Raw genomic sequence first — 19,204 nt, 5'->3', positions numbered from 1 at the left:
TTGCTGCACTGGCAGATCATTTTGCTTGAAACAAGTAATTTTCCCCTAATAATGGTTATATTTTCTTGTTTTTTAAGAGGCATTTTTTGCAGTGTGCCATCTGCTGGATGGTGCTTGTGAATCACGAGCTCACGAGTTTGTGGATGTGTGTGGATTTGTGGAAAGAATGTCTCAAAAATACGAACGTGTGATTGTTGATCCACAAAGTCACTAGTCAGGACTCACAAACAGAATGGCTTTTTTTTCCACAAACAGAATTTTCAGTTTCACAAATGGCTTTTTTTTTCCACAAACAGAATTTTCAAGTTTCACAAATGGCTTTTTTATTTTTATTTTTGTATTTACATATAACTCAAGGCATATTTGTAGATCACCCTCTGTGCATTTGCAGTTATTTTTTAGACAAATCTAAGCCCATAGTACTGTAACATTACCCAATTATTCGTAGGCTTGTCACTTGTTGTTTCGGCGATGCTCTGATGCGCACGGTGCACAGTAGGCTACACAGTATGTGGTTTCGCCGATGCGTGTTTGTGTGTGTGTGTGTGTGTGTGTGTGTGTGTGTGTGTGTGTGTGTGTGTGTGTGTGTGTGAGAGAGAGAGAAAGAGAGAGAGAGACTGTCTTACGTGGACTCATGTTTTGAGATTGGAGGTTAGTGTGTTTTGTGTGTTGGTTTGCGGAAAATTCGTTATCTGTCACTATCATTTGAATAGGAATGTATGCCCCTCTGCCGTGAGCCTATGCCCCCCCCCCCCCCCCCCCATCAGATTGGTTCTGACGCCGACTCTGACACACACGCAGAGACATACATACACATATCATATGCAGACAGTAAGTCTCTCTCTCCCTGTGTGTGAAACCCCACAGCAAAATGATGGGGAAGCGGGAATCTAATGGAATCCAAGGTGCGGTTTTGTGCAGGATTTACCGTAACCAGCGGGTCCACATCACGAGCGCAACTTTAGGCATTACTCTTGTTACACTCACTGTATGCAGTTTAGTGGGTCAGACGTCTTCCCATCCACAGTGCTTAGACTTTCGGCCACCATTCAAACCTACGACCCATCTGGAGTTTTGCAACAACTACGACCAGTTCGGATGCTGTGATCAAGATGCTGACAGTTCCATTGCAGAGAGGTATTGGGATCTAATGGACTTAGTTCTTCTTGAAGAATACGAGCGCTGTGGTGATTTAGTGAAAGACATAATGTGCCAGGTAAATATTTGTTCTGTACAAAAGTGATCAATTTGGATTTTATACTGGATGTCAATCGGATGTTTCATGTTTAGTTATGGATTGTGGTTACAGCATGTGAACTCCCTCTCTTCTCTGTGTGCGTGCGTCTGTGCATGATTCAAGAGCGGAACCATGGATCATACTAGCGTATTTGACAATATTCAAATGACAAACAAACAAACATGACAGCACCGTAATGGCACATCACTGAAAGTAGGCCTAGTCCTTTAAGGCTTTTTTTTTTAATACAACAGCTGCTTAGTTAATTTAACTGAAATAAGAATTTCACGTAGGACGTACGAGTGTAATTAGGGAACAGTTTTTGGGGAGAGGGGGGTGATAAACTAAAATGTTACCTGCAGTGGTAGTGATAGGCTACTGTGTACAATACAGGGACATCTTAAAGTATATTCTCTTACATGTCTGCCTTATTTTCATACAAATTATATTATTACCTCTTCTTTAAACTCAAACTAACACAGAATGTTGTTTTCTGATAATTTCTGAGTTGTGTGCTCCAAAAAACATATATCACTATAGTTATATAATTAGCCCTACTATTAAATTTACTATTTAAACGTTTTCGAACTAACCTTTTGGTCACTAGGTAGGTGGAGATCAAATGTAAATGCCCAGTTCAGATATCATCATATCCCCAGACCTGGCACAGACAAACAGAACAGAAAAACGCGTAAACAAAAACGAGTTGTTAATTGGGATGGAATGTCGACTGTATAATCTGTAACAGACACGTCCTTACGCCATCTCGTGGCTAACGGTAGCAACAAAACATTATCCATCCAAGTGAATGATAATTAGTCTGGGTCTGATCGTGGTTCTGTCGTGTTTGTATCTTCACATCAGTAAGTTCTCTTCGGCTGATATACGTATGTTTAAAAAATATATGCTGCAATAAATATAAACCACTACACTCTTGTTTGCCTCAGTCTGGTCACAATATGGTGTTTGATTACTTTGAAGCCAGATTGAATGACTCTCTATTGTAATCCGATTTATTTAGGCATTGGTTAATACAAATAATGTATATGCCCACTCTTCTACACAGAACTGCAATTCAGAACATTCATTTGAAAAGTATACTGACTGCACTCTGTGTTCTGCTACCTCCATGTCATTATTACTTATTTCTTCCCTAAACGTGAAGCACCTCAGAAGAAGCCACAAAACAAATCAAACATCCATGCACTGTTCACCATAACTTCGTAGCTTAAAAGGCTCTGGGCCCTGTAAAGCGCCTAGAGGCAGTTGTATTGTTATGGCGCTATATAAATAAAATTGAATTGAATTTAAAAGTTAGCGTAAACCAATTTTTTTATGATGATCATTTGGTCATTTGTTTTACAGGAATGCTCCCCTTACGCTGCCCATCTGTTTGATGCAGAGAATCCCTATACTCCCATGCGTGAAATTCCAGGCCTTTGTTTTCCCTATTGCCATGAGTTCCACACCAATTGTAGTTCCATCATTAAGTACCTGACGGACAGCAGAGTTCTTCAGGAGGCATCTGACAAGGGCAGCACAACCTTCTGCAGTCTTGTTGACCTACCTGACAGGGATTACTGCTACCCCAATGTACTCCAAAACAACTACCTTGCCAACAACCTTGGTAAAGTGGTAGAGGACCCCATGGGCTGTCTACAGCTCTGCCTGACAGAGGTGGCCAATGGACTGCGAAACCCTGTATGTAACATTTAATGCCAATTTATAGAGATATCTGAACCAGCTGTCAGTGATACAAATTTAATGATAGGTTTAGATTATGGTAGTGTCCGCAGAAAGCTCTTAACCCATACACATATTTGTTTATTGTAAACGTCATGAGATCAAGCAGTCTAGGCTCTGGGCTCTGTTAAGCGCCTAGAGGCAATTGTATTGTTATGGCGCTATACAAATAAAATTGAATTGAATTGAATTGAATTGAATTTAATTGAATCAAGGGCCATGATGTGCAAAGGCCATGATGTGAAGAGTTTATCTTATTTAGAGTTGGAAAACTATAACGCATCACCAGCACAGTATCAGCTCTTACAGTCTCAGATGTCACCTCAAAGACACAGATATACAGCACATAATTGGACTGTTGCAGGTGCTGATGCTCCACAGTGGCGATGGTACCCACCGCATGTTCGTGGCAGAGCAGGTGGGCTTCATGTGGGTGTACTTGAGAGATGGCAGCCGCATGGAGCAGCCCTTTCTGGACCTGAGCGGCGAGGTGCTGACCACACCTTGGCTGGGGGATGAGCGAGGCTTCCTGGGCCTGGCCTTCCACCCGCGTTACCAAGACAACGGCCTCTTCTTCATCTACTACTCTATCCTGGAGCAGGGCCGTCTGGAAAAGGTCCGCATCAGTGAGATGAGGGTGTCGGCCCACGACATGAACAGAGCCGACCCCAACTCAGAGAGGTTTGCTGTGACTGCCAAGTGGGGAGTCTTTTCTTGTAGACTGGATAAGGGGCATGCTTTTATGGTTCCTAATGTCTTTTCCAGGGTTATTCTTGAGATAGAGGAGCCAGCTGCAAACCACAATGGCGGACAGCTGCTGTTCGGCCTTGATGGTTACCTGTACATATTCACGGGAGATGGTGGAAAAGCAGGGGATCCTTTTGGAAAATTTGGAAATGCTCAAAATAAGTGAGTATATTGGCCCACTCCAAAAAAAATGTGGAGTATTTTAAAAAGATACTACAAAATAGTTATTACTGTAGTTTTCCCAAGAAGATTCTTGATCAGTTAAAATCAGTTCAGAATCAGAATACAAAGCCTGTTTTGTGCTCCAGACAAGAACCCTGCATGACATCTACCATTATGAATATTGTTTACATTATTTACTGAAATGATGCATTTCTGTTCGTTCCCTCAGATAATCTATTTCTTTGATATCAATCAGAACATAAAACTGGCTAGTTAAAGGGTTCCAAAAATACCAGATACTCAGACATGTTGTATAACATAATTCCTCACTAAAAATATCAATATAAAAGTCAAAAGTCTTTTTATAGTTTTCAAATGCATATGTTTGTCTCAGTTAAAATATATTATTTACAATGTAATCCTAACGCATAATTCCATGCATTTTGTAAAATGTCTTCCGTTTTCTGCACCCAGGAGTGCTCTGCTGGGGAAAGTCTTGCGTATAGACGTAGACAGCAGCAGCTCTGCCGGAACTCCCTACAGGATTCCAGCTGACAACCCCTTCATCGGACAGCAGGACGCTCGACCGGAGGTGTATGCCTACGGCGTCAGAAACATGTGGCGATGCTCAGTGGACAGAGGCGACCCCATCACCCGCTATGGCAGAGGTAGAATCATCTGCGGCGACGTGGGCCAAAACCGCTATGAAGAGGTGGACATCATCGTGAAAGGAGGCAACTATGGCTGGAGAGCCAAAGAGGGCTTTGAGTGCTTCGATATGAAGCTGTGTCAGAACTCCTCAATGAGTGAGTTTATTTGATACTGAAAACAGTTTTATGGCACGTTCACTGAAATTGGAAAAAGAGTCTTGCTTTTCACCCTTTAACCACCTTCAGCAATGCATGACACAAAATGTAACTTTCCACTTCAATTAACAGATGATATTCTTCCCATATTTGCTTATGGACATCACGTTGGAAAGTCCATAACAGGCGGTTATGTGTACAGAGGGTGTGAGTCGCCCAATCTCAACGGCCTGTACATATTTGGAGACTTCATGAGTGGGTATGTGCTTTAAGATTCAATTCAATTAAATTAAATTGTATTTATATAGCACCATAACAATACAATTGCCTCTAGGCGCTTTACAGAGCCCAGAGCCTGAACCCCCCTAGTGCAAGCACAATGGCAACAGGGGCAACAAAAAAATCCCTGTTAGTCTGGAAGGAACCTTAAGCAGAACCACGGCACATAAGGGGGGATTCATCTGCTTGAGGTCGGCCGGGTGCAGATAGGAAGGGGGGAAGGGGGGAAGGGGGAGGGTTGTGTGACAGGAGGGGAAGGGAAACAACAGGGGTTGTACACAGCCAGCATACAGACATCCGGTGGTAAGTACATGATACAAGCAAGACCAGTTTAGTGGGTATACACTGTGCTCATAGGGTTACTGTTACAGGGGTAAGGGATGTAGGGACAGATAAACATTTCAGTGGTGGTAATAATGTACAGTCCAAGTCAGATACTTTAGTGTGTTTTTTCCATGGACTACAGATGAGTCATGCTGTAAGGACATCTGTGACCTCGGATGAATGATTGTGAGAAGGGCCATAATGCGTGATTTTCTCTGTTGGCTATTGTCCTTTAGTCGATTGATGGCCTTACAAGAGGATAAGGCAAGTGGGACTTGGAAAGAGAAGAGCATATGCATGGGAGACACACAAACCTGCTCATTCCCAGGACTCATCAACCACCATCATAAGTTCATCATCTCTTTTGCAGAAGATGAATCAGGTGTTTTTTTCAATTCATTTTCACAATGTATGTGGTGGAAGCATCTATTTTCTTTGTTTTTAATGGTATCTGCTGTGCTTCTGTAGGTGAACTGTATTTCCTGGCTACCTCATATCCAAGTGCTGTGTCTCCCTATGGAACCATATATAAGTTTATGGATCCCTCCAGGTAATGTATTATATTTGAAATACTAACTATCAATTATATCATTTATAGAAGCTGATGACACACAGATAAAATAGATTTAATTACAGCACAGAGAGAAGAAACAATATTAAAATATGAGACTGAGCATAATGATGAAATAGACCCAATGCAACGATACAAACCCAGCTCATTATCAAAGGCAGCTGTTATCTGTGAGTCAGATGACAAAAGAACTATACTATACTACCACTACACAGGCATGAGGCACTTTGCCCATTGTTGGCCAGCATCAGGGGGTGAGCTCCTTCTCATCCAAGCGAGACTCAGTTTTCACATGTCTTCTTTTAAAGCTTTTGGCTGCTCCTGAGCAGAATGTGGTTGTTAAACGTATAGATGGGGAGTAGCTCACAGTTCCAATGCCTGAATGGGCTTCTACATCTTTCTTTTGATCGACTCACCTGCCTTAACATGTCATAATTAGAATGTGTATCGCAGTATTATATGAAAGGCACTCCACAGTGTAAAATCCCTTCTCAGCAGTGATGTCTCACTGTATGACAATATCCACCTGCAGCTGCATTATCCATTTCTAAGTCATTGGAACACATGGTTTACATTCCTTCCCCTCTTATCTTGGAATGTTAGCTTAGTCATCTGCCAAGCAGTCTATTCTTTTCCTGAAAAATATCTTAGGACGCTGAAAACTACATAAATCTGATTTGTCAACAGATGTGGGTATTATTTGTTTATCTATTTATTTATTTATTTATTTATTTATACTACAAACAGTCCATTCTTAATCTGCTATGTAAGTCTGTCACTCTTATCACTTCATCATCTGTAGTTGAAACTCTAATTATCAATCTAACCAAATGTTTTAAGTCGTCAGTGGGCAAAAGGATTTCATAATCCTGTGAAATCATGACTTTCTTCCAGTGTGACAAATATTTCACCAAAATACTCAATAGGTCTTTGTTCTACTTCAGTAACTCCAGTCATGATCTGGAAACCAGACAGCCACCTCCATAATTTTCAAACCATACCTTCTTCCCAGCTGCTACCTGTGCACACTTTTACAGACTAGTGGAAAGAGAAGTCGGCCAATTATTCAGAGTTTTCAGTATAATCTCCATTGAGTTACAGTCTGGTCACATGACAAGAGAACGTGCCACACTGTGGATGCAAGGTACTTGCCTCACACAGACAACAAGATCTTTCCAGTATTATCAAGTGACCCATCTTTTGGATTTTTACTCTATGCAGGAGAGCACCTCCAGGGAAATGTAAATACAAACCACTTCCTGTAAAAGTCAAAGGCAAAAAAGTACCTTTTGTTCCAAGAGAATGTAAGTCATCAAGTTTTCTTGTTTTATTGAGCTTATTGAACTGTCTTTTGATACCTTTGTCCGTTAATGTATTTTCTATGAACTTACTTGCACCAACTATGTATATGATTATGTCATATAATAAATGAATGAATGAATGAATGCAAATTAATGCCTCATCCTAATTCTAATCGAATGGTCCCTGTGAAGACTGAAAATGAAAAAAGGGCCACCATGACAATTCCTAATAAGTGCCTGACAAAAATCATACTTTCGTTTTGACACATGCTAAATGCATTTTTAATATATGTTTCAAGTTTTTTTATGTGGTGAAACAAAAACATTGAAACTAATTTAGTCAAGTTCATGAAACAAAACCAGGGTCAACATGTCACGTTAGCTTGCTCAAGCGAGCACTGGAAGGAAGCAAGTGTGTTCTATTCGCATTGCTATGCTGTGTTCTAATTTTGTTTGTGTTCTAAAATTGTCTGTATATTTCAGTGACTGTGCTGGATGTTAATGAAAAGCCTACAAGACCTCCACTGAAAAAGCTGAAAAAATATACAACCAAAGCAACCAAAGCACCTGTGACAAGCAAACCTAAAAGCACTCCACTAGTTAACAGCAATATTGGTCCAATAACCAAGACCAAAACTACGCCACTCCCTACAAGAAATTCCACTTCACTGACTACCTTGGCAAATGTGCCATCTATGAATAAAACACTCTCTGAGCAAAAACCTAAAAGACTTCCACAGAAAAAGCTGAAGATATTTACAACCAGAGCACCAGTGACAAGTCCATCTGAAACCACTCTACTTACTAAAAGTAATATTGCACCAATAACTAAGAACAAAACACTCCCTATAAGAAAGTCACCAAGTTCCTCCTTAAAAGCAGAAACTATGAAGAAAACACTCTACAGGCAAAAGCCTCAATGGCCAGAGAGGAAGAACACTATGAAGGCAAAGACAATGGTCAGAGATCCCACACCCAACTTGAAAGTTTCACTCAAGAAAGTCAGTTTACTGAGCAAGAAGAAGAAGGCTCCAGAAAAGAGACCCAAGAAACGACCTTCAAAGCAGAAGGTGGTGGAGAAAAAGGAAATTACCAAAATAGTTGAAAAAGGAGTTATGAAACCAGAACATGTAAAAACCAACAAAGCACAAGCTAAAAGCAAAAAGGCAAAGAAAAATGATGTTCTAATGAAGGTGAAATTAAACTGATTCCCTTCTATGTCTTATTCAGCTTGTGGATCTCTGTTTGCATGTAACCAGAAAGTTCCTTATCTAAATGTGGTGTTTCAGGCTGTACATGAATTACTAGACTAAACAAATATATATATATTTTTTTTAATGGCAACCGAATGCACATTGTTTGTTGTAAATTTAAACATCTTAAGACCAAATGTTTTGCACTTATTTTATGACAAAACAATAAAGATGAAAAAATACATCTGAAAAAGAAAGTTGTAAAAAAAAAAAAACTAGAGTCGTTTGTCTTTTGAGTGCTGTTACAATGCCCTATTGGCACCCTTAGTGAATATGAATAAACGAAGGCTATGAAAAAATGACTGCTGTTTATCATCACACACTTCCTGTTTCACTGGAGTATAACTATGAGGTGACACAGGCCAAATTCCCGTAGTCATTCATCACTATGGGAGAGACCCAAGAACACAGTGACAATGTGCAACGAAAAGATGTTGGGCTGCACAAAGCAGGAAATGGATATAAGAAAATCTCTAAACTGTTTAAAATACCGATTTCCACAATCATGGCAATAATTCAAAACTTTAAAGCGACAGGAGAGTTTAAGAAACAGCCTGGAAGAGGATGTGTGTTTACATTGACCCCACGCACCGTGAGGAGAATGGTTCGACTGGCAAAATAATCTTCAAGGACCTCAGCTGGAGAATTGCAGAATTTCTTATGACCAGGAGTCTTGGGGTCAGAAAGTCTCTGAAAAACTACCATCAGACGCCAACTACATCACCACAAGTTGTTTGGGTGGGCTGCCAGAAAAATAGGCTCTGCTGTCTACAGTTTGCCAAAAATTAGTGGGACTTTCAATGGGACAAGGTTATATGGTCAGATGAGAGCAAAATAGAGCTTTTTGGCAACAAACATCAAAGGTGGGTTTGCTATACAGAAAAGCACTTAATACCCACTGTGAAGTTTGGTGGCGGATCTTTGATGTTGTGGGGCTGTTTTGCTTCCAAAGGCCCTGGGCATCTTGCTCGGATACATGGTATCATGTACTCCATCAAATACCAGCAGATATTAAATGAAAGCATAACAGCCTCTGCCAGGAAGCTTAAAATAGGCCGTGGTTGGACCTTCCAGCAGAACAATGATCCGAAGCACACCTCAAAATCAACACAAAAATGGTTTACCGGAAGCTATAGTCTATTCATGATTTGTGCAAACTCTCCAAATCCATGATGTATGACAAAGCAATTTACTGATGCATAAATAGACATAGTATATAGAAGGCAGGCTCCAAAATGCCATTTTGCTAGCCAAGGAACTGCTCTGGTATGTTCCTTCAATATTTCCCCAAAGCCATCTTGTGGACAGGCCACCATGTTCACACACCAGTGGGGATAATAGAGACATGCAGTGGTGGGTAGAGTACTGAAAATTGGTACTCAAGTAAAAGTACAATTACCTCCTTCAAAATCGACTTGAGTAAAAGTAAATATTCCAATTGGAAATCTTACTCGAGTAAGACTAAAAAAGTACTCTGTTTAAAAGTTACTCAAATTACAAGTTACTTTTTTGTGTTGGAGTGTTTGGATCAATGAAAAACATAACGTGAGTAAGTCAGAAAGAAATGCACTCTTGACACATTTCTTCACAAGTTGCTTCATTGTATCATGTATGTTTTTTTTTTTTCATTACACATCTCATAGATCTCATAGAAAATAACAGTAGGTCATTAAAAATATTGACCATGTAGGAGATCTCATTCTTTCTCATGGAGAGAAATGCCCTCTCTCTCTCTCTCTCTCTCTTTCTGACTGCAAAAGCATTGTTATTTACAAGATCATCCCGGTTAGAGAAAAAAGATGCCATGAATCACCTGCCATTTTACACATGTTTGACTTATTCATGCTAGCAATTCTGACAGTATAACTTAACTGCCTTTTGCAAGCTAGCCAAGTAAATAAACATGATGCTGACGGTGAGTTGCAAAAAATATTATTACATTGGAGTGGGGGCTGCCCCAGGACTGTCAGGAGGACCAGTAGTAACGCTAGCTTCGTCCATCTTCTCATCCATAGTCAGTGGCGGCGATTAAAGTTATAGTCGTAACGGTCGACCTGAAGTTGTCTCCTGCGCGGCTATGAAATGACAACAATGTTGCAACCTGTGGAGGGCGCGTCGATAACGCATAGCTAACTGACCTCTCCGTTTTTACCCTCTGATTGCCTTGTATGCTTGTATTCCAGTAAACAAAGATAGGCTATGTGTACTTTCATCACAATAGGCTACTCATTTTAATGAAAGCACAATGGAAATGTAACTGAGTAAAGAGTAGAATTCTAGTTCAAATATTTACTCGAGTAAGAGTAAAAGTGCAGACTTTATAAAGGAACGCAAAAAGTTCTCGTTACCCGAAAAATGTACTTTTTTACTCATTTGCGTTCCTTGTAACGCGTTACTACCCACCACTGGAGACATGTGCCAATGGAAGTCTTGCATTTCCCCCTTTCTGTGGTGGGGGCAGGAGCAGGAGAGCATGAGTTCACCTACGTTCCTTTGTGTTGCCCTAAGGACATGTCTGATGCAGTGAGCCTTCATGTGAGTTTGTATCCTGTGATTATTCCAGACAGGGCTAAGTGTTCCGCGTGTGCATGTCTAGGCCTGATGCTTTACCACAAGGCAAATGGGCCAAGGCCAGTATCCAGTGGGAAAGCCGAGCGTGGCCTGTGATTTGCATATTACCTCTGAGAAAACAACTACAATGTGTTTGGATATTCTTGAAAGGTTGCAAAACACACACCCCAGCAGGAAGTGTGTCAAATTATACCCCCAGGGAGACGCCATGCAGCTGCCAGAATATTATGTTGGCTTTGTGGGAATGCTCCAATTATCCTGTCATTTTAGATTCTGAAAAACATTGCCAACTTTGAACAGCTGAATATGGGAATTTTCCCTGACAATCCATTGTCTGAACATTATTGATTATTAATAAAATTCAAGATAACTCTGAATGGTGTATACACACTGTTACTTACTTATAGATACTCAGTACTTTATTGAATATTTTACAGGACCGTATCAGTCATCCACATTTCTGGTGTTTATAGAATTCACTCTCAAAATGAACGTAATTAACAAAAAACAAACCGTACCTTCAGATGTTTGACTTTAAAAGCCAGAGAGTGGAAAAGCTGTGTGCATGATCTCACACAAACGTGTCACTCTGGCGCATCACACTGCTGCGTCACCACGGTGACTGGGTGGCCAAATGAGTGCGATGGAAAACGTTCGTCATGTATCTGAAAGCCAAAATATGATTGCCGTGACCCCCAACCCTGATTCTGCTGCTTACGGCCCAGTGGCAGCTGTGTGAGACATTTCACGTTGAACCGCGAGCCGTCACTCTGTGTGACGAAGCCTCTGTGCTAAGAGAAACTATGGAGCAGATAAGAGTGAGGAGCATGGCATATCTGTTCATTTTGGGAAAGGGGTTCTTAAAGAATCAAACCAGTCGAGCTGCAGACGGAGTCACAAGTGCTGTGTGGTTGGTAAGGGTTAACATTCTCACAGGGTTAATGGGCAATGGATGATGACAGAAGCAGTAAAAGCTGAGGCAACTCTGAGCCTGGGGCAACAGTGACTGATTGTTACACCTCTTGAATTAACCCTTAACCCTCATGTTGTATTCCAATCAAAAAAGACCGTTTTGAAACTACAGTCTTTAAAAAAAATCTCAATTGTTTTGTTTCTGGTCAAAAATGACCAGGCATTTTAAAATGATGTTCAAGAAGAATATTTTTAAGAGTGAAAATAAACGTTAAAGTTGTCAGATGCCACATTTAATGCAGTCAGTTTGGTGGTGATATGAATAGATGTGCATTTTTGTCATAGATCACACCGGCCAGTTTTCACCGAGGACACAAGTGTTACTATGTTGTAAAAGTACAGACTTTATGATGAGCATATTTAAATTGTGTGGTGTTAACTGTTGAATACACAAAGTACTAATAATCCTGAGAGTTAGATTTGCACAAGTTGTGTGCAAGTTTTGTAAAGTTCCTCTATTTAAAAAAAAAAAAAAAAACGAGTGGTCCATCTGTCAGGATTTAAACTAGGACACAGGCGCATATCGATTAAAGCAGGATTTATTCCACAAAACACACACAGGATCAAAAAGGCAAACACAAAAACAGGGCACACGACCACTGTAGGCTTCCGCGCCGAAAAACACAAAAAGCTCCTGTAAGCTAACAGTTCAAAAAGTATTCCTTCAATGAGACACAAGCAGGCAGGCAAAGTTAATTTCCAAACAATTCAATTCAATTTTATTTATATAGCGCCATAACAATACAATTGTCTCTCGGAGCCCAGAGCCTGAACCCCCTTAGTGCAAGCATAATGGCAACAGGGGCAAGAAAATACTCCCTGTTAGTCAGGAAGAAAACGTAAGGGGGGACCCATCTGCTTGAGGTCGGCCGGGTGGATATAGGAAGGTGGGAAGGGGGGAAGGGGGAGGGTTGTGTGGCAGAAGGGGAAAGGAAGCAACAGGGGTTGTACACAGCCAGCATTTGGTCGCTGGACCTAGTATAATAATAATAATAATAATAATAACTAGAAAATGCATTTCCTGAAGGAAATACCAGTGCATGAAATGCAAAAGTTAGGAAAGGAAGAAGAAAAGAAAGAAGAGTGAAAGAAGGAAAGAAGAAAGGAAAGAAGTGTGGAAGAAGGAAAGAAGAAAACAAAGAAGAGTGAAGAAAGGAAAGAAGAGTGAAAGAAGGAAATAATAGTTGAAGAAGGAAAGAAGAAAAGGAAAGAAGAGTGAAAGAAGGAAAGAAGAAAGGAGAGTGAAGAAAGGAAAGAAAAGTGAAAGAAGGAAAGAAGAGTGGAAGAAGGAAAGATGAGTGGAAGAAGGAAAGAAGAGTGAAAGACAAAAAGAGAGTGAAAATATTGAAAAAAGGAGATAAAAATGGAGTGAAGGAGAGATTGAGTGTGAGAGAAAGTAGACTGAGAGGGATAGAGAGAAAGATGGAGAAATGGAGAGAAAAAAAGTAGAGAATGGAAGGTGTCTTAATGTTCCTAGTTACAGTTAAATTGAGAGGGACAGAGAAGGGGTTCCTTTGATTTGGCGCAGCTGTCAGTGAAGCACAGGTGCAAGCCAGTTTAAAGACCCTATTATGATGTCATAATGGCCCAATGTAAGTCAATGGGAAAATTTCGATTCGTTTTTATTTAATATCTTAAAAAGTATAAAGTTTAGAAAAGTGAAAATAGATAGCATAAGTGTCCTTTACAAGACCTACGCGACAAAGTTTGAATGAAGTTTCTACGTTAAGCGGTTCGGGCTGAATTAATCGCAGCAAAAAGGTAACAAGAATAAGAAGAAGAAGAAGAAGAAGAAGAAGCCTAGGAATAACAATACAGGGCATTTCATGCACTGTAATAATACATTTTATTTGTATTGCACTTTACATCATACAGATCTCAAAGTGCTACATATACATATAAGACAACAACAATGAACAATAATTAGCAGAAAGCTTTTGAAAAAAGATAAGTTTTCAGGCCTTTTTTAAAAACGTCAATAGACTGTGGGGCCCTGAGATGGTCAGGGAGGGCATTCCACAGCCTTGGGGCAGCAGAGGAGAAAGCCCGGTCACCCATGGTGCAGAGCTTAGTTCTGGTGGCTTGAAGGGTGTTTGCGGATGCAGAACGGAGGGAGCGTGAGGAGGTCTGGGGGGAGAGGAGTTCCCTGAGGTAGGGGGGAGCATGTCCGTATAGGCATTTGTGGGTGAGGAGGGAGACCTTGAACTCTATTCTGAGTGGGACTGGGAGCCAGTGAAGTGCTTTCAGGGTGGGGGTGATGTGGTCGTGTTTACGCACCCTCATCAGGATCCTGGCAGCGCTGTTCTGGATATATTGCAGTCTCTGTATGCTCTTGCCAGGGATCACAATGAGGAGTGCGTTACAGTAGTCCAGTCTGGAGGAGACAAAGGCATGTCCAAGCTTCTCTGCATCTGCCAGGGTGAGTGATGGCCGGAGTTTGGCAATGTTCCTGAGGTGATGGAAGGAAACCTTGCAGAGGTGTTTGATGTGGGTGTCATAGGTCAATTCAGCATCCATTTTAACACCCAGGTTGGTAACTGATTTTGAAAGAGAGACGTTTTGGCCAGAGAAGGTAATGCTAGTGATGGTGGAAGAGCGGAGCTGATGTGGTGTGCCGACTAGTATGGCTTCCGTTTTCGAACTGTTCAGCTGTAGGAAGTTTACCTTCATCCACGCCTCAATCTCCTCCAAGCAGGTGGTCAGAGTGGTTGTTGGCAGAGGTGCAGCAGAAGTGGGTGTTGTCCTAATGTAGAGCTGTGTGTCATCAGCATAGCAATGGTAGGAAATCCCATGCTTGCTGATGACATTTCCCAGGGGGAGCAGTTAGAGGGAGAAGAGGGTGGGGCCCAGCACAGAGCCTTGAGGGACGCCGCAGGTGACGTTGTGGGTGTAAGATAGTATGTATACAGACATCCGGTGGTAAATACATGATACAGGCAAGACTAGTTTACTGTACTAATAGGGTTACTGTTACAGGGGTAAGGGATGTAGGGACAGAGAAACATTTCAGTGGTGGCAATAATGTATATTGTATATAAATGCAAACATAGGTTATGGAGTAGAGTAAGTGAACGGCAATGCAGTGGCGGTGGGTGCAATTGGCCGAGGGTTTCTCCAGGTAGACCAGGTGGAGAGACTACAGCAGCGTCCCATGGCGGAGATAGTCGTGATTAGTAGGGAAAGAAAAGGGAAAGAAAAGGAAGAAAGTGAGTTCAGCTGTCCATGTGCGTAGATGAGGAGTGGTGGGGGTGAGGAGCAATATTTTCATTTCCATCAGCGATTGGAACATGCTATAAGGGAGAGAGAACATTTATGTAAGTAGACATCAATTTCAGAAACAGATAGGGAGATACATTTGGGTAGTGGATTTTACAGTAGGCAATACGGCTATTTTGTCAGTGTTATTATTAACTCCGCTACATAGGCATAAGCAATATGATATGGAAGGAGAGATAGAGAAAGAGAAAGGGAGAAGATATGTTTAGTAATGCTGGCCTTTGTCATTTAGTTTGGTAGTGTACTTATGGAGATATCAGTCGTAAGCTTTAGGGTCGCAGGATATACAGCAGTGCCCAATTGGCTGGTGACAGTTGCAACACGTGCCGTATGCTGTACAGGAAGCGACGAGTCAATCAGCCCAAACCACACCAAAAAGAAGTTCTCAGCACACCTTTCTTTTTCCACTAGCTGGCACATGAGTGATTGAGTCGGCTCCTGGCCACGGTACAGCATACGCTGTCTATAGCCCAGTTTTGTTGCTGAGGGGGGTATTGCATGTCTTTAGATTTTTAGTTTTGCTGGCATTGAGCATTTTGTTTGGTTTGGTATATGTGGAGATTTCAGTAGTAAGCTTAGTTAGGGTTGCAGGGCAGCAGTGCCCATTTGGCTGGTGACAGTTGCAACACGTGCCGTATGCTGTACCCGGGAACCGTAAAGGCCTTCCTACACGGTACAACATGCGCTGTCTGTAGCACATATTTTAATTTAAATTTTTATTAGAACATTATTTGTGTTCGGATAATATGTCTGGGTGGCTGGCACAGCAGGTGATGGGTTTGTCGACGCAATTACTTTTGGCTATAGAATGCACTAAAGAGGAATGTCTTTAGTTTTGATTTGAATATTGGTACGGTGTCTGCATCTCATAAATACATGATATAGGCAAGACCAGTTTAGTGGGTATACACTGTGCTCATAGGGTTACTGTTACAGGGGTAAGAGATGTATGGACGAGTGGTGGCAATAATGTATATTGTATATAAATGCTAGCATAGGGTATGGGGTAGAGTAAGTGTACGGCAGTGCGGTGGCAGTGGGTGCAATTTGCCGAGGGTTTCTACAGGTAGACCAGGTGGAGAGACTACAGCAGCGTCCCATGGCGGAGATAGTCTAGAATAGGAGGGAAAGAAAAGGCGCAGAGTGAGTGGGTAGAGTTCAGCTGTCCATATGCGTAGATGAGGAGTGGTGGGGGTGAGGAGCAATGTTTCCACTTCCATCAGCAATTGGAACATGCTATGAGGGAGAGAGGACATTTTTGTTAGTAGACATCAATTTCAGAAACAGATAAGGAGATACCTTTGGGTAGTAGATATAATAGTAGGCATTATGTCTATTTTGTCAGTGTTATTATAGGCATTAGCAATGTGATATGAAAGGAGAGAGACAGAGATAGAGAAGATATGTTAAGTTATGCTGGCATTTAGCATTTAGTTTGGTTTGGTACATATGGAGATTGTAGTCGTAAGCTTTGTTAGGGTTGCAGGGTACACAGCAGTGCCCAATTGGCTGGTGACTGTCGCAACACGCGCCGTATGCTGTACCCGGGATCCGTAAAAGCCCTCCTTCATGGTACAACATACGCTGTCTGTAGCCCAGTTTTGTAGATTAGGGGGTAATGCATGTGTTTAGATATGTTTAGTTATGCTGGCATATAGCATTTTGTTTGGTTTGGTACAGATGGAGATTTTAGTCGTAAGCTTTGTAAGGGTTGCAGGGCAGCAGTACCCAATTGGCTGGTGACAGTCACAACACGCGCCATATGCTGTACCTGGGATCCGTAAAGGCCCTCCTACACGGTAAAACATACGGTGTCTGTAGCAAAAAAAAACATTTTTTTGTTTGGATATGTCTGGCTGGCTGGCCCAGCAGGTGATGAGTTTGTCGACACAATTACTTGTGGCTTTAGGATGCACTAAAGAGGAATGTCTTTAGTCTCGATTTGAATATAGGTACGGTGTCTGCATTTCGGATGGAGGCAGGGAGATTGTTCCAGAGGAGGGGGGCTCTGCCTCCTATTGTGGTTTTTGGTATTCTTGGAATTACGAGGAGGCCTGCACTCTAGGAACAGAGCAGCCTTGGAGGGCAGTAGGGGACAAGATATTCCTTGGGGTAGTTTGGAGCCAGGTTATTTAGGGCTTTATATGTTAGCAGGAGTACTTTGAAATCAATTCTGCTTTTGACAGGGAGCCAATGCAGACAGGCGAGATGTGTTCATATTTTTTAGTTCTGGAGTGTACGGGCAGCAGCGTTCTGTATAAGTCGGAGGCTCTTTATTGAGTTGATGCTGCATCAGGACAGGAGAGCATTACAGTAATCGAGTCTGGAAGTAATAAATGCGTGGATTAGTTTTTCTGCATCTTGGAGGGATAGGACCTTTCTAATTTTGGCAATATTGCGTAAATGAAAAAATTATGTCTTTGAGATCTGTTTTATGTGTGATTCAAGTAGGAGGTCTTGGTTGATAGTTAACCCAAGGTTTTTGATGCTAGTGTTGGGTGTTGGGAAGCCATCAAGTGTGGGTAGATGGCTAGATAGTGTCATTCTCAATTGATCGGGGCCTACAAGCGTAACCTCAGTTTTATCAGAGTTGAGGAGCAGGAAGTTGTTAGCCATCCAATAATTTACATCTTGTAGGCAAGCTTCTATCTTGGGTAGATGTACAATTTCATCGGGTTTCATGGATAGAGTTGGGTGTCATCAGCATAGCAGTGGAAGTTAATTCTTAAAGGTTTCTTCAATATTGTTTTGGTGTAGAAAGGAAGTAAGTTGCTTAGCTACTAGTTTTTCAAGTAACTGCAAAAGCATCTGCAAAACAACAGACAACTCACGGAACAGGGAAGCACAACAGTTGCGACAATCCGACAGGGAACATGAGGCAAGACAGGCTTAAATAGGCAGGGCAATCATTGGGCACAGGTGAGGAGCAGAACAGGTGGAAACAGAACAAAGACAGGACTTGGGGCGGAGCACATGGTGGCACAACAAAGGCACATGGCTACCACGACAAAAACACAGGACATGTCAAAACAGCAACAGATGAGACAAAGATTTCAAATACTGACAGTACCCTCCCCTCAACATGCGCCTCTTGGTGCCAGAGCGGGATGGTTGGGGTGCTGACGGCGTAAATCCTGGAAGAGTTTATAATCCAGGAGCAGACGAGGAGGTACCCTGGAGCGTCCCTCTGGATCGTAGCACTCCCAGTCTACCAAAAACTGGAGCCCGGCGCTGGCCATCCAGCAACTTCCTGACTGTAAAGGCAGGGGCCTCGTCGATGATCTGGGGGTAGGGGGGGCCACAGCCGGTTGGAAAAGGGGGCTGTCGGACAGGCTTGATCTTTGAGACTTGGAAGGTTGGATGTATCTGGCAAAGGGATAAAGGTAGTCTCAGCCGGACTGCGGAACGACCGAGGACCCGTTCGACAGGTAAGGTCTGATGAACCAAGGTGCCAGCTTCCGGGAGTCTACCTTCAACGGCAGGTCCTTGGTGGAGAGCCAGACTCTCTGCCCCCTCCGGTAGTGAGGTGCCTTGACTCTTCGTCAATCTGCCCCCCGCTTGACCTGGGAACCTGAGTGCAAACAATGCGGCCCGGGCTCATCTCCAAGTGGATTTGCGGCGTCGGATGAAGGCCTGGACAGAGGGAACAGAGGCCTCTGACTCCTGGGAAGAAAACAGAGGAGGTTGGTAGCCCAATGAGCATTGGAATGGCGACAAACCAGTGGCAGCAACAGGTAGCGAGTTATGGGCATACTCAGCCCATGCCAAATGTCGACACCAAGAAGTTGGATTCTAGGATGACAAGACACCGCAGGACCCGCTGCAAGTCCTGGTTAGCCGGCTCTGTCGGGCCATTGGTTTGTGGGTGGAAACCAGATGAGAGGGTAGTGGTGGCTCTAAGGCATCTGCAAAACTCTCTCCAGAAGACTGAGACAAACTGAGGGCCCGATCTGTATCCGCAC

General features: G+C 42.3%; 1 protein-coding gene across 1 annotated transcript; it reads left to right on the top strand.

Annotated features, from left to right (window-relative positions):
• Nucleotides 1–874: 874 nt before the first annotated feature.
• hhipl2 (HHIP-like 2) lies at nt 875–18,534 on the top strand (the record flags this gene model as incomplete). Its single annotated transcript, XM_080849686.1, has 11 exons — nt 875–1,216; nt 2,603–2,938; nt 3,345–3,661; nt 3,746–3,889; nt 4,364–4,695; nt 4,828–4,954; nt 5,535–5,680; nt 5,767–5,848; nt 7,091–7,173; nt 7,654–7,746; nt 18,344–18,534. The coding sequence occupies 11 exons, from the start codon at nt 875–877 to the stop codon at nt 18,532–18,534; spliced, it is 2,193 nt and encodes a 730-aa protein (XP_080705812.1).
• Nucleotides 18,535–19,204: the final 670 nt, after the last annotated feature.

Source organism: Sprattus sprattus (genome assembly GCF_963457725.1).
Source record: "Sprattus sprattus genome assembly, chromosome: 13".
Classification (NCBI taxonomy): domain Eukaryota; kingdom Metazoa; phylum Chordata; class Actinopteri; order Clupeiformes; family Clupeidae; genus Sprattus; species Sprattus sprattus.
The sequence above is the reverse complement of the archived record's forward strand: the minus strand, read 5'-3'. Positions and strand labels throughout refer to the sequence as shown.